The sequence below is a fragment of the Pseudophryne corroboree genome, chromosome 4 (genome assembly GCF_028390025.1).
Source record: "Pseudophryne corroboree isolate aPseCor3 chromosome 4, aPseCor3.hap2, whole genome shotgun sequence".
Classification (NCBI taxonomy): domain Eukaryota; kingdom Metazoa; phylum Chordata; class Amphibia; order Anura; family Myobatrachidae; genus Pseudophryne; species Pseudophryne corroboree.
In genome coordinates, this window is record NC_086447.1 from 556,684,451 (window position 1) to 556,704,442 (window position 19,992).

Genomic DNA, 19,992 nt, shown 5'->3' on the forward strand with positions numbered 1-19,992 from the left:
AAGTGTGCCGAGAGCAATGGCGCACAGCTGCAGTGCTGTGCGCTACCTTAAGAAGACTGGGAAGTCTTCAGCCGCCGATTTCTGGACCTCTTCTCTCTTCAGCATCTGCAAGGGGGTCGGCGGCGCGGCTCCGGTGACCCATCCAGGCTGTACCTGTGATCGTCCCTCTGGAGCTAGTGTCCAGTAGCCTAAGAAGCCAATCCATCCTGCACGCAGGTGAGTTCACTCCTTCTCCCCTAAGTCCCTCGATGCAGTGAGCCTGTTGCCAGCAGGACTCACTGAAAATAAAAAACCTAACAAAACTTTTACTCTAAGCAGCTCTTTAGGAGAGCCACCTAGATTGCACCCTTCTCGGCCGGGCACAAAGATCTAACTGAGGCTTGGAGGAGGGTCATAGGGGGAGGAGCCAGTGCACACCACCTGATCCTAAAGCTTTTACTTTTGTGCCCTGTCTCCTGCGGAGCCGCTATTCCCCATGGTCCTGACGGAGTCCCCAGCATCCACTTAGGACGTCAGAGAAATATAATCGTTATGGTAGACTTACCGTTGATAACTATTTCACCTAAGTCCACAGGATAACATTGGGATATGAGGTAACAGCGGATTGGCACCAAACAATCAAAGCTTTCTGCCTCCCAGAATGCAACGGGCCCGTCCCTATGTCTCGCCTCCTGGCTCAGGCAATTCAGCTGTTTTCCAAAGCTCAAGGCAGCAGTATCATAGAGAGCCCTAATCAGGCGAGAACACACATGCACACCCTTCCGTACAAGAAGGAAGAGGTTAGTAAGTGAAAGGATCCTCAAATCAGGGGCATCAGGGTGGGAACCTGTGGACTTAGGAGAAATACCTTTATCAACGATACGTCTACCATAACGATTATTTCTCCTGCAGGGTCCACAGGTTATCCACAAGATAACATTGGGATGTCCCAAAGCAATTTAGTGGTGGGGACGCTCCTGATTGGACAGGAGAATCCTTCGCCCGAATTCAGCGTCCTGAGAGGCAAAGGTATTAAAGGTAGAATGTCTAATGAATGTGTTAATGGAAGACCATGTGGCTGCCTTACATATCTGTTCTGCTGAAGAACCAAGTTGTGCTGCCCATGAAGGACCTACCTTACAAGTAGAGGGAGCAGAGACATTAGCCGGAACAATATCAGCTTCAGAATATGCTTCTGAAATAGTCATTCGAAGCCAACTCGCCAGTGTCTGCTTGTCAGCAGGCCATCCTCTCTTGTGAAATCCGTAGAGAATGAAGAGTGTCTGTTTTTCTGATGGCACTGGTACGATCCATGTAGATCCTTAAAACACGGACTACGTCCAACGATGCATCTTCCGCAGAAAGGTCCAGTCCTTGGAAGGCCGGGACTACAATTTCTTTGTTAAGGTGGAATTTAGACACCACCTTAGGAAGATACCCAGATTTGGTTCTGAGAACCGCTCTATCTGGATAAAAAAATAAAAAAAAATAACAGAAAAAGAGGGCGACATAGCAATGCCCCTAAATCTAAAACTCTTCTAGCTGAAAAAATAGCCAGCAGAAAGAGAACTTTAGCGGTCAACCATTTAAGATCCACTTGTTTTAGTGGTTCAAATAGGGCAACTTGAAGGGCCTTTAGAACTAAACTTTAGTCCCAAGGCACAAAAGGAGGTTGAATGTGCAGCATTCCCTGGAAAACAGTGCGCACATCCTGTAAGTTAGCAATTTTCTTTTGGAACCATACAGTCAATGCAGACACTTGTACTCTCAAATAAACAAGAAACGAGGTCACACAAGTCACCAAAATTTTTCAAAAAGGGCCCCCTCAAATACCACTTATTTCTATTTATATATTCTTTAGCAGGGGGTGCTACCGAAGGCAAAATTGTGGAACAATGAAGGTGTGTCAAGAAAGGCAATGAGATCCAATTGCGGGAGATCCCATTGCCGAACTAACTGTTGGAGGACCACTGGATTGACAAACCACTCCCTAGGGAGAATCATGGTTCTTCTAAAGCAGGGGTGGGGAACATAAGGCCCTCCAGCTGTTGTTGAACTACACAAACCAGCATGACCTGCAACAGTTTCAGCATGACCAAATAGCAAAGCTGTAGCAGGGCATGCTGGTGTGTGTAGTTCAGCAACAGCTGGAGGGCCAAAAGTTACCCAACCCTGTACTAAAGAAAACAGTTTGTCAATTTCCTACTCCTGGTATAAACACTGCTAAGAGTGTTTTAACAAATGTCTCTGCCCAGGAAAACATTCTGCCTAACTTCGCCATTTGCAACCGCGCTCATTGCGTCTTTGCGATGACTTACATATGACACCACCATGGCATTGTCGGACATATGCGAACCGGCTGGCTGGCCAGGACAGACTGGGCACCTAAGAGAGCCAGAAAATTGGCTTGGAACTTGAGCACATTGATGTGTAGAGCAGTCTGCGATGGTGTCCAGAGGTCGAAGCTGAAAATTTCACGACACCCAAGTCTAGGAGACCTGCGGCCATGATTACAATGACCCAACTTGGAGTGACCCATGATCGTACTTGCAAGAGATGATCATAAACTAACCACCAATGGAGAGACTGATGAGTGCTTTCAGACAGAATGAGAAAACAGACGCGAGGGATGCAGAGCAACCCTTCCAATTTTGGAGAATTACCCACTGGAACTCCGGTGAGTAAAACCTGGCATACCGAATGTTGTTGCGGTAGGTCCAGTGTGCTCACCAATTTCATGCACCTCAAGATCAATGGACAAGGCCTTGACAGTGCAGTCATGACCAAAAAGTCTGTAGTATCCATGAAGTGGACTCTGCAAGAAAATTGGAATTTGAGCAATAATGCCGTCCAAGAGGAGCAGTGGCGGACCCCTGGGGTCGAAGTTGTAATCATTGCAAATGATGACAATTACCCAGGCGTCTGAAAACAACTTCATGCAATGGTCAGTGCCTGAGCAACCGCCCTGTAACTTTGTTTGGAGCCTTGACTCCCCAGAGCAATCTTAGACTAATAACTGCCCCTACAAGCTGAACCTTTGGGAAGAAACAGCACGTGGCAAACTGAACTTCCGGTGGATACACCACCCGGAAAGTAGCATTGAAAACCAGGTAATACAGACCACTGGTGAGAAAAATAGTAACCAGTCCTGGCCAAAGAACAACATGCTAAGGAACAAATTGCCCCCCTTTTCAATCTCGGATCCAAGAGCCGAAGGCCTTGAAGTTACCTGAGCCCGTTTGCATGGCCACACACACACACACACACACACACGTGTCCTCAGTCATCTTGCATCAATACGCCACGCATTGGGAGATGCCTGGCATGAGTGAGCTGACAGGTCACGTGCAACTAAGTCAGTGTCGGGCGTCTGTCATTGCTGAAAATGCATCTTATTCGCTATGCGAATAAAAAGCAATGCACCACCATATCAGCTCCAGTCATTTTTCAAACCCAGCCTGCAACTTAACAGTTAGGAGCTGATTGTCTGGTGAATTATCACCTTCCACTTTATCACTTCTCCAGGCTTAATACATCTGCCCCAAAATATCCACTAATCAGCTCCTATCAGTCATTTTTCAAATAAAGCTTGTAACATGGCGGTTAGGGGCTGGTTGGTTGGACATTATATCCATCCACTTTATCTCTCTCCAAGGCTTATTAGATGTACCTCTTAAAGAGTTACCCTAAACAGCATACTGACTAAGCATAACCTACTGTTATAACTAATAAACAACAGATTCTATTAAAAACAAAACAAACTGTTAGCAAGGTTAGCATGCTGCCTGAGGAAAGGTGCTTGCCGAAGGGTCGGAGAGGATCAGACAGATAAAAAGGCCCTTCCCCTGGGCAGACCACCAGGCTTCAGTTATGTAAAATGTCCTTAGTAGTCCGGTAAGGGACCGCATGACTAGGCCATCACTGGGCCATCTCCCATGGCTTGGCTCCCATGTACTCTGGGGGCTAGCCATAGTTGCTGTCTGCAATGACAAAGCTGCAGGAACCTGGTGAAGTGGCTAGCATAAACAGTGCACAGACAGCATCACCGCTCAGCTCCTTAGGGAACACAATAAAATGGCAATTCAGGGCAATGGGTGGGGTATAAGAAAAAAGGAGCTTATGCTGCTGAACTTTAACTATTAGTACCCTACACCAACTACACTCCGTGTTTACAGTGTCCTCCATAGACGAAAGAAGAAATGCACAGCATCACATTCGCACCATTAACTCTATATGTATGTGTATCAGAGATTGCTTGGTGCGTCTTATGACATCCCATGTAGCATGTTTTAGTCATTACAAATGGCACCTCTACATGGGAGAGCAGCAGAGAAAACAAGGATAGCAGCGCTGATTCAATTAATAATGAAAATTAAAAAGTGAGATGGATTGGATGAAAACAGATTAAAAAATTTTATTAATAACTCTGATTAATAACCAATTAAAAGTCAATGTGACCACCGGCAGAATTAGTGAACCAGAAATGTCCGTTCCTTTTAAATAACTGGACACCAGTTTAGGCAGAATATACAGGCTTAGGAGCTGATTGCACAGTCCCGAAAAGGGTAATTACCGCTTCTTATGCCGCTGGAGGGAGAAATATCCCATAGAAGATCTTTCAGTTGGGAGTTGGTAGCATATTCTCAATCCTCACCAGTATGCGGAGCTTGACTTGCGGGATGGTCCTTGGTACGCCTGTTGGAATCCACCAAATAGCAAACTCTGGACATCCAGTATGGTCCGGGCACTGGTTCAGCAACAAAACGACGGTGATCAGGGTGGCACCTGACGCGTTTCGCTGCAGGACCTGCAGCTTTTTCAAAGCATAAGAAGCGGTAATTACCCTTTTCGGGACTGTGCAATCAGCTCCTAAGCCTGTATATTCTGCCTAAACTGGTGTCCAGTTATTTAAAAGGAACGGACATTTCTGGTTCACTAATTCTGCCGGTGGTCACATTGACTTTTAATTGGTTATTAATCAGAGTTATTAATAAAAAATTTTAATCTGTTTTCATCCAATCCATCTCACTTTTTAATTTTCATTATTAATTGAATCAGCGCTGCTATCCTTGTTTTCTCTTTGTATATGTTCAGGTATCAGGATTGACAAATCCTGTTGTATAGCAGCAGCATTAGAACAACAGCCCATATCGCGCCCAAGCACCGTTCTTGGTATTTCCTATCTATGGGAGAGCAGCAGGAAGTATATAGAATGTTTAGTAGATAGAAAAGTAACAGCATCTACACACACTTTCCTCAGCAGCGTCCGAAAATTGTGGCTCTGTTTAGCCTATGACGATTAATAAACAAATGCTTTCTAAAGCAAACATTACAAAGGCTTCAGACGTTCTAAAGGCCAAACATTTTAACAATATTAATTTGTGCATCACAAAACCAGCAGATTGCTTACCTTTCACAAACTGTACTAAGGACACCACATGGTAGATAAAGGACTCTGGAGATGTTTTGCTGGAGAAGGAAACCTTCATGTGGTCAAAGATGGATCGAAAATCTTTCTGACTCTTGACTGAATGTACAAGAGTACTGGCTAGCAGACGGTCATTTATCATAGAGGACGTCCTTAGCGCAACAGAAAATAATATTTAGCTTATGATTAATGGAGGTAACATCACTAAGTAGAATAACAAATTACATCATTACCTGGTATCATCAAGTGGCACAGAAATCATACGAAGTTTGACCTCAGGGTGATGAGACTCTGTTGCCACTATTTTGATCCTAAGTGGACTTTCCTCTCTGAACACTGCCTTCTCTCGGACTTCAACATTCTGATGTAATGGAAAACTGCAACTCAACGGGTCTTTCATCTTTTCAAACATCACTGGGTCAGGTGACTTGGGGTCTTTTTTAATCATTGACCTATCACTACCTTTGTCGTCATCTTTATGTCTGTTTTTAGAGGACACTTTATGTGCCTTACTTTCTCTAACCTTCTCTCCTTCTTTACTCGCTTTGCCTGCAGCTTTGGACTTGAATTTTGTTCCGTCCTCCTCAGAAATCCAGTGGGATGAGGAGGAAAATCCTTTGCCTTGATCAGCAAGCACTGACTTTCTAAACTGCCTGTAGTCTTCTACTTCCTCTATATCTTCACTTTCAGAAATGGACAAAAACTGAGCTTTAACAGGGTCTTTCTCCAAAAAATAATCCAATGTATCACGATGGTCCCAGCTTTTGCCCTCTTCTTTTTTAGACTTATCCAATGTCCTATCCTTTTGACTTTCTTTTTCTCTAATATTAACCCTTTCTATTGGAAATAAACTAAGTTCTTCATCAGGATACCTGCAGGTATAAGAGAATAGTCTCAACAAATTTGAAAATGAGGGCATTTCAATGACAAGTAAAACTGCTCATTTCTGCAAGTGAAATCTCATATTAATTGACTATTACACATGGACTACAGGTTAGTAACTTAACACATACAAAAACTTATACTAATACTAACTGTGAAGCATAGTATTACATAGAAACACACAAATCCAGTAGTTCAGGAACAAAAAGGTACATCTAAAAACTCAAATAGGTTAAATAATAATTAACTTATGTACGGACAGTGTTTAACCACTGCTTAACACATCATGAAATAAACAGAAGATACCCTCCATACCTTTTTAGATGTTTTACACCTTTAGCAGGTTCTTGTTCTGCTGTATCAGTATACAAATAGTGAGAACGCCCTTCTTCACATGAAGGGTTCTGAGATAGCACATTCTTTGCTGGACTCTTTTGAGAAGGGATATGAAGTGGACTGTTTTGTGAAGGACTGTAGCGTGTGGAACCATTGCCGCCAGATCCAGACCCAGACTTTTCTGGGGTATGCACAATGGAATGTGAATTCTGAGACAAAGTGTCTTTACCAGAGTGGACCACACTAAGGATAGGGCAATCAGACTGGGATGAACTCTGGCTGGGCGGTGAGGCCACAGGTGAAGGGCTACAAGGGGATCTTGGGCTGTTATCATAGGCAGACAGTCCTGCCCAACTGTCACCATGTAAATCTAATTCTTTGCCAAGTTCATCTAAAGGCTCAGAAGGGTCAAAAGCATCTTTGTGCTCATCGCCTGATTTCTCGTTTTTGGGACTTTGTAATTTTTCAGCCCTTTCAGTTTTTTGTTTTTTTTCTTCTTGGGAACCACGAGATTTTTTCACTGGTGACTTGCTGTAACATGAGGAGGAACGGGATGAAGAAGACCTAGGTGACTGAGAGGACTTGTAGGATCTCTGGGATCTGCTTCTAGATCTTTGAGATGATGCAGACCTTCTCTTTGGACTTCTAGAGCGAGACCGATCACGCCGGGGACTTCGCGAGTACCTACGATTCCACATTGGACGGTAACCACCACGATAATACCTCCCACCACCTCCTTGATAATAACCTCTGGCTCTTCCTCTAAAGCCATAAGGACGTCTCATTCCTCTATTGTTCCTGTAATCTCTGCGGACATCTCTATTGTAAACACGTTCTCTGCTGCGAGATCTCGAATGTGTTCTTGACCGAGATCTGGAACTTAAAGTTAAAGTTCAACAATTATTCTTCAGGAAAATATAAACCAATACACTGCGAATGTAGCAACTGTATACAAGGGAGAAACCAGAGCAGAACATATAACTAAACTCCTATATGTATTTTATTTTCCTTTGAATTACAATGTCACTGTACATTATTGAAACAATTTACTTAAACTACACAAATAAAAAGGTAGAACAATTCATTGTTTAAAGATATAACAACTCATGTTAACATTAAAAGAAGTTAGCAATTTTGTCAACTAAATTATTTTCTATTCAGTTAAATGTATAACAGATGCACAGTTAATAGTCACATGGTATCAAATGGAAATAATTTACCCTTTGGTTATAAGAAGCATCTCAAAGCTATTGCTTAATATGCTCAGATTTATTTTGTATGCTACTTGATTGTCACACAGACTTCTACATTGTTTTATTGGCTTGGTCACTAGTCTGGGGGCGTATTTGGATTACAGAGGATTTGCTCGGATCCCAAACTCCTGTGCATGACATGAAAGCAAATGATTATTATATAGTTGCTGTTTTGATTGCCTGGCAATGCAACAGTTCCTGAAGAGAACACATGATGGAGGTAAAACTGACAAAGGTGAAATACAGCATCGGCTAGATTTACCAATCAACGGAATCTCAGCAGGTTTGACCTGGAAATTTAAAGTGACAATATTATTAACTACAAAGCTCATCATGTTTTGCACTTATTATTACACTCTAATTTCCAAGTCAAAACTACCTCTTCTAAATCTAGCCTCATGCCTTTTAGATTCAAAAAATTACCTTAGATGGGTGTGATTTATGTTGGTATTGCTTTACAGCAAAACGTTGCCAGTAGGCTGTGATCTATACTTATAAACTATTATCTACATTTCATGGCTGAATCACAATGAATAATAAGAAATAAAAACTCCATTCTAGAGCCACATTTCCCTAACACGGCTGAGCAGTATATACCCCTTTCACACCGCAAATATATCCCGGGATATTGCCGGGTCGAGGCAGCTTGACCCGGGTTGAGGTGCGGTCTAAAAGCACCACTTTTGAATATCCCGGGTCGAGTAACCCTGAATTTCAACCCGGTATAAAAGCAGTGTTATACACGGGTTGGATCCGGGTCAATGTGCACTCTAAAGTGTCAAACCCGGGTTATTCAACCCTGCATTCATGTAAAAGTGCTGATTGGCTGTTCTGTGTGTGCCTTGATGTCAGCAGCCTGAGCCCTGCTACACAGGAGAGCATTAAGACAGAGAGCATTAACAGAGATTGCTAGGCAGCTTATTGCATACCTCCCAACATATTAAAAGTACAAAGAGGGACATTTGCTTGTGCCCGAAAAGGGTGTGTGGCCTATATGAAAGGGGCATGGCCTCGCGACAGAGCCTTGATCGCGAGTCACGCCCCCTTGTACCATCACTGAGAGGGCATGCCCAGCGCTCTCTGAGCTGCTGGCATGCCCCCTCTACCTTCGTCATTCTTGAATAGACGCATGCGCACAGCAGTGAGAGGAGCCTCTCCCAACTGCCCCCCCCCCATCCTCCACCGCGAGACACTGCGGCTCGCAGGTGGGACAGCTGGAAAGTCCAAAAAAACGGGACTGTCCTGCGAAAATCGGGACAGTTGGGAGATATGTTAAAGATGCAATTGTGTATAAAAATATAGCTCTGTCAGCCACGATTCCTGCAATGCTGTGAGCTGTCCCCACCCTCTCCTTTTGTCCCCTTCTGACACCTCATCTATCTGAGCCACAAAAAGTCCATTTAAAATGACATCCATGGTGTTTTAATTGCTGACCTGGGTTGAGTTAAAAAGGAGCCAATCCTGCAATAACCCGGGTTGAAAGTGTAGTGTGAAAGGGTCTGACCCGTGTCCGACCCGGGTCGGACCCAGGTTCAAAATACCGGGTCGGACCTGGGTTTCCGGTGTGAAAGGGGTAATAGTAACTTCACTCTGGCCCATAATAGCTAGTAATAGTCTGAAAGTAAACTACAGTCATTTTACAGTTGACTGGACAGCTGAGTGGCTTCCTACCAGCTCTATTAACAATTACCTAAAGGAGAGCATTTAGTTTAAAACGTTATGTAGCTGTCACCCAGAGAGAAATTACTTTTGTGTGACAGTCAGTGACTCTTGAACTATGCGAGTCTGACAAGTCTGACATGGGACTCAATGTAGTACTGGGGGGTAGAGGATACTAGGAAAGATGGCTCTAAATGAACAGTTCTCCTTCATTGCATACCATTAATCCAAATGACACTTAATATTTTATAAACTGTAAATTGAAACTACGCGTAAAAGATCTTAAGAGCCATTGTATTAACCATTTGGATAAGTGCTCTTGACAAAACCACTGCAGAAATGTGAATAAAGCAAGCAACTCTGTACCTGTATCTTTTCTTCCTTGAGTGTGACCGTGATCGAGAGGATGATGGAGATCGGGACTTCGACCTCGAAGAATGGGATCTAGAATTGGATCTGCCCATTTTCAAAACTTTTATTTAACAGATCGCAACTGCACAGAGAAAGGGACAGAAAAACTCATTAATTAGCGCCATGTATTTATTTGTGCTGAATGAACACTTATTCTTGGTACAAAGTCCACAGGATTACATTGTGATATGAGGTAGCGACAGCGGATTGGCACCAAATGATCAAAGCTTTCGGCCTCCCAGCATGCAACGGGCCCGTCCCCATATCCCCACATCCTGGCTCAGGCAAATCAGTTCTTTTTCCAGAGCTCAAGTCAGGAGCATTATAGAGAGCCCTAATCAGGCGAGAACAACACACATGGACACCCTTCCGTACAAGAAGGAAGAGGTTAGTGAGTGAAAGTATCCTCAAATCAGGTGCATCAGGGTGGGATCCCTGTGGACTTAGGAGAAATAGCGTCATCAACGGTAAGTCTACCATAACGATTATTTCTACTGCAGGATCCACAGGTTATCCACAGGATAACATTGGGATGTCCGAAAGTAATTTAGTGGTGGCGACGCCCCTGATTGGATAGGAGAATCCTTAGCCCGAATTCAGCGTCCTGAGAGGCAAAGGTATCAAAGGCAGAATGTCTAATGAATGTGTTAATGGAAGACCATGTGGCTGCCTAACATATCTGTTCAGCTGAAGCACCACATTGTGCTGCCCATGACTCACCTACTTTACGAGTAGAGGGAGCAGAGACATTAGCCGGAATAGGGAGATCAGCTTGAGAATATGCTTCTGAAATAGTCCGCTGAAGCCGCCTCACCAGTGTCTTATCAGCAGGCTATCCTCTCTTGTGAAATACGTAGAGAATGAAGAAAGTGTTTTTCGGATGGCATTGGTACGATCCACGTAGATCCTTAAGGTACGGACTACACCCAACGACCAATCTCCCACAGAAAGGTCCGGTCCTTGGAAGGCCGGGACTACAATTTCTTTAAGGTGGAATTTAGACACCACCTTAGGAAGATACCCAGATTTGGTAGTGAGAACCGCGCTATCTGGATAGAAAAAAAAAATAAATCAGAAAAGGAGGGCAACATAATAATGCCCCTAAATCTGAAACTCTTCTAGCTGAAGCAATAGCCAGTAGAAAGAGAACTTTAGCTGTCAACCATTTAAGATCCACTCATTTAAGTGGTTCAAATGGGGCAACCTGAAGGGCCTTTAGGACTAAACTTAAGTCCCAAGGCACTGTAGGAAGAACAAAAGGAGGTTGAATTTGCAGCATTCCCTGGAAAAAAGTGCGCACATCCTGTAGGTTAGCAATTTTCTAGGGTCAAATTTCCAGTCACTGCACCATTGAATATAGGCTTGCCATATTCAGTGATAAATGCGAGCTGAAGGAGGTTTCCTTGCTCTAAGCATAGTTTGAATTACCTGTTGTGAGAAGCCTCTTGCTTTAAGGATGGAAGTCTCAAGAGCTAGGCCGTCAAAGACAGTCGATCCAGGTGCTTGTGATAGCAAGGACCCTGAGACAGTAGATCTGAAAGTTGAGGGAGTAGGAATGGAGCATCCATCGACATCCTATGCAGATCTATGTACCAATGTCTTCTGGGCCAAGCCAGAGATATTAGTATTACGGCGCCCCTTCCTTGTTTTGCCTTTCATAACATCCTGTGTAACAGGGCGATTTGTGGAAACACATAGGCAAGACGAAAGTCCCATCTCACAGACAGGGAATCCACAAAGATCGCTTTGGGATCCTTTTGTTCTTGACCCGTTTGCGGGAACTTTGTTGTTCTGATATGACGCCATGAGATCTCACTCCGGTAACCCCCAATTGTCTACCAGAATTTGGAAGATCTCTGGGTGTAAAGCCTATTCGTTTGAATGAATGGCGTGTCGACTGAGAAATTCCGCTTCCCAGTTTAGAACTCCGGAATGAACACTGCGGACAAGGCTGGATGTTGAAGTTCTGCCCACTTTAATGTGAGACTTACCTCCTTCATTGCATTCTTGCTGCGAGTTCCTCCCTGAAGGTTGAGTTATGCTACTGTCGTTGCATTGTCAGAGCAGATTTCGACTGGTTTCCCCTGAAGGATGTCCTTTGCCTGAAAAAGTGCCATGTATATGGCCCGAAGTTCCAATATAATTGGCAGGCAACTTTCTTCCTTGGTCCACTGCCCCTGGAAGCAACTCCTTCCTGAAACCAGTCCCCAGCCCTGATGACTGGCATCAGTTGTCAGAATTTTCTATTCTGATATCCAAAATGGTCTCCCTTTGTCTAGATGGGATGTCTGAAGCCACCAGGCTAATGACCTCCTTACTTCCAGAGGAAGTACCATAGTCTGTGTTTTTATTGTGTGATGAAAACCATTCCATTTGGAAAGGATTAGACGTTGCAGAGATCTTGAATGGAACGGAGCATACTCCACCGTGTCGAATGTCGACACCATCAACCCCATCACATGCATTGCGGTGTGAATGGATATCCTTTTGTGTAGCAGCTCCTGAATCCTTTACCGAATTTTGGATATTTTGTTGAGAGATAGAATTACTCTCTGAAGACCTCAATCCAGTACAGCCCCCAAATGAGTCATCCGTTGTGACGGAACCAGGGATGACTTTGCCCAATTTATGAGCCAACCGTCTCTCTGTAAACAAGCTATTGTCTGTTGCAAATGACACTGAAGCAATTCCTGAGACTGTGCCAGGATTAATAAGTCGTCGAGGTATGGAAAAAAATAAGATTTTAAACCTACCGGTAAATCTTCTTCTCCTAGTCCGTAGAGGATGCTGGGGACTCGATAAGGACCATGGGGTATAGATGGGCTCCACAGGAGACATGGGCACTATAAAGAACTTTAGATGGGTGTGCACTGGCTCCTCCCTCTATGCCCCTCCTCCAGACCTCAGTTAGAGAAACTGTGCCCAGAGGAGACGGACAGTACGAGGAAAGGAAAGGATTTTTGTTAATCTAAGAGCAAGATTCATACCAGCCCACAACATGGAATATACGCAACCAGTTAACAGTATGAACAAAACAGTATCAGCTCACGACTGATCTTAACTGTAACATAACCCTTATGTAAGCAATAACTATATACAAGCCTTGCAGAAATATGTCCGCACTGGGACGGGCGCCCAGCATCATCTACGGACTAGGAGAAAAAGATTTACCGGTAGGTTTAAAATCTTATTTCTCTTACGTCCTAGAGGATGCTGGGGACTCCATAAGGACCAAGGGGATTATACCAAAGCTACAGACCGGGCGGGAGAGTGCGAATGACTCTGCAGCACCGATTGAGCAAACATGAGGTCCTCCTCAGCCAAGGTATCAAACTTGTAGAATTAAGCAAAAAAGTGTTTTAACACGACCAAGTTGCCGCTCGGCAAAGCTGTAATGCAGAGACGCCTCAGGCAGCCGCTCAATAAGAGCCCACCTACCTAGGGTAATGGGCCTTTACCGAATTTGGTAACAGCAATCCCGCCATAGAATGAGCCTGCTGAATCGTGTTACAGATCCAGCGAGCAATAGTCTGCTTAGAAGCAGGAGCGCCAACATTGTTGGCTGCATACAGGATAAACAGTGCCTCTGTTTTCCTAACTCGAGCCGTCCTGGCTACATAAATTTTTAAGGCCTTGACTACATCAAGGGACTTGGAATCCTCCAAGTCACCCGTTGCCACAGGCACCACAATAGGTTGGTTCATATGAAACGATGAAACCACTTTAGGCAAAAATTGAGGACGAGTCCTTAATTCCGCTCTATCCACCTGGAAAATCAGATAGGGGCTTTTGTGAGACAAAGCCACCAATTCGGACACCCCCGCCTTGCAGATGCCAAGGCCAACAACATGACCACCTTCCAAGTGAGAAATTTTAATTCAACCGTTTGAAGAGGTTCAAACCAGTGAGATTTTAGGAACTGTAACACCACGTTAAGGTCCCGTGGTGCCACTGGGGGCACAAAAGGAGGCTGGATGTGCAGCACTCCCTTTACAAAAGTCTGGACTTCTGGAAGAGAAGCCAATTCCTTCTGAAAGAAAATCGATAGGCTCCATTAAGGTACAGATTTCGGCCCTAACTTTAGGCCCATATCCACGCCTGTCTGTAAAAAGTGGAGAAACCGGGCCAAGTGGAAATCCTGCGTAGGAGCATTCTTCGCTTAACACCAAGATACATACTTCCTCCAGATACGGTGATAATGTTTCGCCGTCACCTCCTTCCTAGCTTTTATCAGAGTAGGGATGACTTCCTCCGGAATACCTTTCCCAGCTAGGATTCGGTGTTCAACCGCCATGCTGTCAAACGTAACCGCGTTAAGTCTTGGAACACGCAGGGCCCCTGCTGCAACAGGTCCTCCCTGAGACGAAGAGGCCATGGCTCTTCTGTGAGCATCTCCTGAAGATCTGAATACCAAGCCCTTCGAGGCCAATCTGAAACAATGAGTATTGTCTGCACTCTTTTTCGTCTTATGATTCTCAATATTTTTGAGATGAGAGGAAGAGGAGGGAACACATAAACCAACTGAAACAACCATGGTGTCACCAGGGCGTCCACCGCTACTGCCTGAGGGTCCCTTGACCTGCCACAACACCTCCGAAGCTTCTTGTTGAGGCGTGATGCCATCATGTCTATTTGTGGAAGTCCCCAAAGACTTGTTATCTCTGCAAAGACTTCTTGATGAAGTCCCCACTCTCCTGGATGGAGATCGTGTCTGCTGAGGAAGTCTGCTTCCCAGTTGTCCACTCCCGGAATGAATACCGCTGACAGAGCGCTTACGTAATTATCTGCCCAGCCCAGAATCCTGGTGGCTTCCGCCATTGCCACTCTGCTCCTTGTCCCGCCTTGGCGGTTTACATGAGCCACGGCTGTGAGGTTGTCTGATTGAATCAGAACCGGTAGGTCGCAAAGAAGATTCTCCGCTTGTCGTAGGCCGTTGTATATGGCCCTTAATTCCAGTACGTTGATGTGTAGACAAGCCTCCTGGCTTGACCATAGTCCCTTAAAATTCCTTCCTTGTGTGACTGCTCCCCATCCCTCTGAGGCTCGCGTCCGTGGTCACCAGAACCCAGTCTTGAATGCCGAACCTGTGACCCTCTAGAAAGTGAGCACTCTGCAGCCACCACAGGAGAGACACCCTGGCCCTGGGGGACAGGGTTATTTTCTGATGTATTTGAAGTTAGGACCCAGACCACTTGCCCAGAAGGTCCCACTGAAAAGTCCTCGCATGAAACCTGCCGAAGGGAATGGCCTCGTAGGTCGCTACCATTATCCCCAGTACTCGAGTGCATTGATGGACTGACACTCTTTTTGGTTTTAGCAGGTCTCTGACCATGTTCTGGAGTTCCTGGGCTTTTTCCATTGGGAGAAAAACCCTCTTCTGTTCTGTGTCCAGAATCGTGCCTAAGAAAGATAGTCGAGTCGTTGGAATCAACTGTGACTTTGGTAGATTTAAAATCCAGCCATACTGCTACAGCACTCTCAGGGAAAGCGATACGCTTTTCTTTAACTGTTCCTTTGATCTCGCTTTTATTAGGAGATCGTCCAAGTACGGGATAATTGTGACTACTTGTCTGCGCAGGAGCACCATCATTTCCGCCATTACCTTGGTGAAAACCCTCGGGGCCGTGGAAAGCCCAAACGGCAACGTCTGAAACTGGTAATGACAGTCCTGTACAGCGAATCTCAGGTATGCCTGACGAGGAGGATATATGGGGACGTGAAGGTATGCATCCTTTATGTCTAGTGACACCATAAAATCCCCCCCTTCCAGGCTGGAGATAACTGCCCTCAGCGATTCCATCTTGAACTTGAACCTTTTTAAGTACAGGTTTAGGGATTTTAAATTTAGAATGGGTCTGACCGAGCCATCCGGTTTCGGGAACAGGGTTGAATAGTACCCTTTTCCCTGTTGTATTAGGGGAACCTAGATAATCACATGCTGTTGACACAGCTTTTGAATTGCAGCTAAAATTATCTCCCTCTCTGGGGGAGAAGCTGGTAAAGCCAATTTGAAGAATCGTCGAGGAGGCACGTCTTCGAATTCCAGCTTGTAGCCTTGGGATACAATTTCCATCGCCCAAGGATCCAAGTCCGACTGAACCCAGACGTGGCTGAAGAGTCGAAGAAGTGCCCCCACCGGCGCGGACTCCCTCAGTGGAGCCCCAGCGTCATGCGGTGGATTTAGTAGAAGCCGGGGAGTACTTGTGCTCCTGGGAACTATCCGTAGCCGGAATCCTGTTCCCTCTACCCTTACCTCTGGCGAAAATAGGATTTTGGTACTTACCAGGTAAATCCTTTTCTTTGAATCCATAGGGGGCACTGGAGTACTCTTGGGATATGGACGGCGTAGCAGAAACAAAGGCACTGAATATTTAAATTTAGAACTCTCCACCCCTCCATATCCCAGAGTACCTCAGTGTACGACCTCAGTGTTTTTACTGAGCGAACTACTATAGAGAGGTTGACAATGGAGAATTCCTATAACATAACGGACAACAACAAAGTTGACCTATAACGTTAATGTCAACTAAACAGTTGACAGCATAACCGATAGACCTTTATAATTTGAACCAATCGGTGAAAATGTGTTACCATAAGCTCCTCTGAGCTTAATACAGACCAGGTAAAATGTGTTACCATAAGCTCCTCTCAGCTTAAAACAACCCAGGTAAAACTGCTCTGGGTGGGCGTCCAGTGCCCCCTATGGATTCAAAGAAAAGGATTTACCTGGTAAGTACCAAAATCCTATTTTCTTTTTCATCCACTAGGGGTCACTGGAGTACTCTTGGGACGTACCAAAGCTTCCCTCGTGGGCGGGAGAGCTGTTTGGCCCTTGTAACAGTAGGCGGCCAAAGCTAGATGCTGATGCCGCAACCGTTTCATAACGTGTAAACGTGCACAAACGTGTGCACTGAAGGCTATGTAGCCGCGTCGTAGACGCTCCATGACCAGCTGGTCCTGACATTCCCACAGAACCTGTGGAATGAGCTATTACTGACGTAGGCGACTGTAACTTAAAGTAAGCCTGACTTGTAGTCATTTTTATCCAACTGGATAATGTCTGCTGAGAAACTGGCTAACCCCAGTTGGCAGCATCATAGAGAACAAACAACGTATCCGTATTACGAACTGTAGACGTTCGGGACATATAGACGCGTAATGCGTGTGCCACATTCAGAATTCTAGAATGTGCTGTCAACACAGGAAACACTATTGGTTTATTGATGTGAAGAATAAGAAATTGGAATTCGTCCGAAGTTCTGCTTTGTCATGAGAAAACTCAAATACGGAGGCTTGGAATACAAGGCACCCAAATATGAAAACAAAACCCTTGCCGAAGCTAAGGCTAGAAGAAAAAAGTTTTCCAAGTGAGAAACTTAATCCCCATTTGTTGTAAGGGTTAAAAATATGAAAACTGTAAGAAATCTGAACCCAACCTCAAGTCGCCTGGCGCTGTAGGTGGGATAAATGGAGGCTGCACTTTGATGACACCTTGTAGAAAGGTGTGTACCGAGGCAATAGAGTCAAACTTCTTTGAAAATAACTTGACCACAGATATACCTGCACCCTTAGTGCAGATAAACGCAGTTCTCCATACCACCCCGTCTGTAAAATAACAGAATACGGGTAACTTGAAAGCTGATGTCGGAAACTTTCGAGCTTCACCACCTATATAGGCACACCAAATTTTGTAATAATGAGCTGCCGTAAGCGGCTTACTAGCTCGTAACATGGTTGGTATAACCGATACTGTAATGCCCTATTTCTTTTTTTAAGAGGGCGGTCTGAACCCCCACCACGTCAACCGCAGCCGCGGTACATAGGTAATAGGTACATAGGTAAGTAGGGGTAAAAGAACGGTCCATGTTGTAACAGGTTGGACGTATTATGAGCGGGCCAAAATCGTGTGCAAGTATTCCTTGGAGATTCGAGAAGCACGCTATCCGAAACCCATGAGATATCACCAGTATGACTGTGACGAACTGTCTTATGATCCGTTTTAGCAACGGAGAGAGCAGCGGAAAATGGTGGAGCCAGATACACGAGGCTGAATGACCACACGAATGTGAGAACTTCCACCGCCACTGCCCTTGTTATCTGTCGTTCTGTACACATACTGAGCGTTTGTAATTGTGGCGCGATGCCATCATGTATACCTGAGGGTAACCCCTTCTGTGGACTCACATATGAAACACCTCTGGATGCAATGCCCAGTTTTTAGGATATAAATCCCGACGGTTGAGATCATCTGTCTAACAGATATCTACTTCCGGAATGAACCCTGTGGACAACATCACCTAATGATGTTCTGGGCAATTGAGGATTCAAGCTACCTGCCGCATTGCCATGCGGCTTCTTGGTCCTCCTTGGTTGTTGTGTATGCAACTCCCGTTGCGTTGTCTGACTGTACTTGGACAGACTGAAAGCGAAGCATGTAGTGTATTGTAAATTGCACGGAGTTCCAGGACATTTATAGACAGCAATCTGTCGTGATCCGTTTTAGAACCCCTGTCGCTGACCTTTTTAACTACAACTCCTCAACCCGAGACTCTCGTCCAGAGTATATACACCCTCGCCCCCCTGTGGGAAACGCGAGAGAAGCCCGGCGAACTAAAGCGCTTTGAAAACACATTATTGTTCCTAATAGGCGAATACACCAATGTACCGCTAGTGTGCGTGGTTTTTGCACTAATTGTACTAGCTGGTATATTTGTTCTTGCTGGTGTAGTAGGTAAATGTCTTTGATTTACCGTATTTATAATCATACCTAGGAATTGAAGTCGTTCAGACGGAATTAGATGCGATTGCTTTTTGAACTTGACCTGCCACCATGTACGTTAGTAGCACCAGTAAGAAGAACCTCTGTTGAGACAGAGTTCTTATGAGCAGATCGTCTAAATATGGAACGATTGTCACTGGCAGGGCTCTGAGATGAGCTATCATCACCAACATCACTTTGATAAATACCCGAGGCGTTGACAAGAAGCCAAACGGTAGATGAAATGGTTAATGGTTGTGGCGTTTTGCAAAACGCTAGAACCTGTGATGCGGTGACCAAACCGGAATGGGTATTGAAGATCAAACGCAATTATCCAATTTTGTGGCTCCAAACATGCAAATACTAACCGCAGAAATTCCATTTTCAAACTGCAGTAAGTGACTTGCTGATTGAGACTGCGACGGAGCCCTCTGGTTTCGTTACGCCAAACAGAGGGGAATAAGTAACCCCGACTCTGTTGGTGTACCATGCCTGGTAATAAAAACCGCTGAAACCAGCAGAGAGTGAATGGCAACCTGCCAAAACGTTCGACAGAGGCAGTCTTGTCCTTTAATCTGTAAATAGCGGAGACATCCATGAGTTGATGTCTGTAAACCCCTCCAATGTAACATGTAAAGACGCGCTTCCCCAATTAGAAAATGGAGATGGGCTAAGAAGTCGTCAAGCCACTGGCTTGTTGACTGTAGCGTTCTGTCGTTACAAGGCGTGACTGTTTTTGTACCACTGCCTTGAAAAGACTGAAGTCTAAAGGGATTAAACGCCGGAACAAAGTATTCCGTTTTGATACTGGAGGCGGCAATGGCTGAATATCAAATTTAGGACCAAACATTTGGCCTTGTCGTGCTGAAACTAGCGACGATGAAGAGTGAGAATCGACGTAACCGGCGTTAGCAGAAGCTTTACAGATATACTTTGCAGCTTCTCATTAACAGTGATCGTCATTGTTTCCATACATAGAGTCTAATGACCGAAATGTATCTTGGGTCTTTATAATGTTTGACACAGACGAATTCCCAATGGCGGATCGTCCCATTTAGATGTGGAAACGGTTAAATAGTGTTTAGAGTCTACTTAGTGTCTGTAAAAATTGAGACATTGACTCACTGGGTCTTAGCAATGCATGTTGTCAAAAACCCCGCACTATCTGAGTGCTGGTCTAATGTACCGTTCTCACTTGTAGTTATCGCTGTGAGATTTGACATAGAACCGTCCGACTGCATTAAATTATAAGACCAGTTAAATAAACACTTCGTTAGAGCTGGCGG

The 19,992-nt window shown here is 44.8% G+C and overlaps 1 protein-coding gene across 6 annotated transcripts in view; it reads right to left on the minus strand.

Moving 5' to 3' along the window:
- The window catches only part of BCLAF1 (BCL2 associated transcription factor 1), a 121,072-nt gene that overhangs the window by 67,569 nt on the left and 33,511 nt on the right, over window positions 1–19,992 (minus strand). For all 6 annotated transcript variants that reach the window (XM_063917395.1, XM_063917397.1, XM_063917396.1 and 3 more), the window contains exons 2-5: window positions 9,904–10,030; window positions 6,605–7,504; window positions 5,641–6,279; window positions 5,390–5,559 (exon numbers count right to left, since the gene is read on the minus strand). In XM_063917395.1, coding sequence (XP_063773465.1) covers window positions 5,390–5,559; window positions 5,641–6,279; window positions 6,605–7,504; window positions 9,904–10,001 — 1,807 coding nt within the window. In that variant the 5' untranslated portion in view covers window positions 10,002–10,030. The remainder of the gene's footprint in view (window positions 1–5,389; window positions 5,560–5,640; window positions 6,280–6,604; window positions 7,505–9,903; window positions 10,031–19,992) is intronic.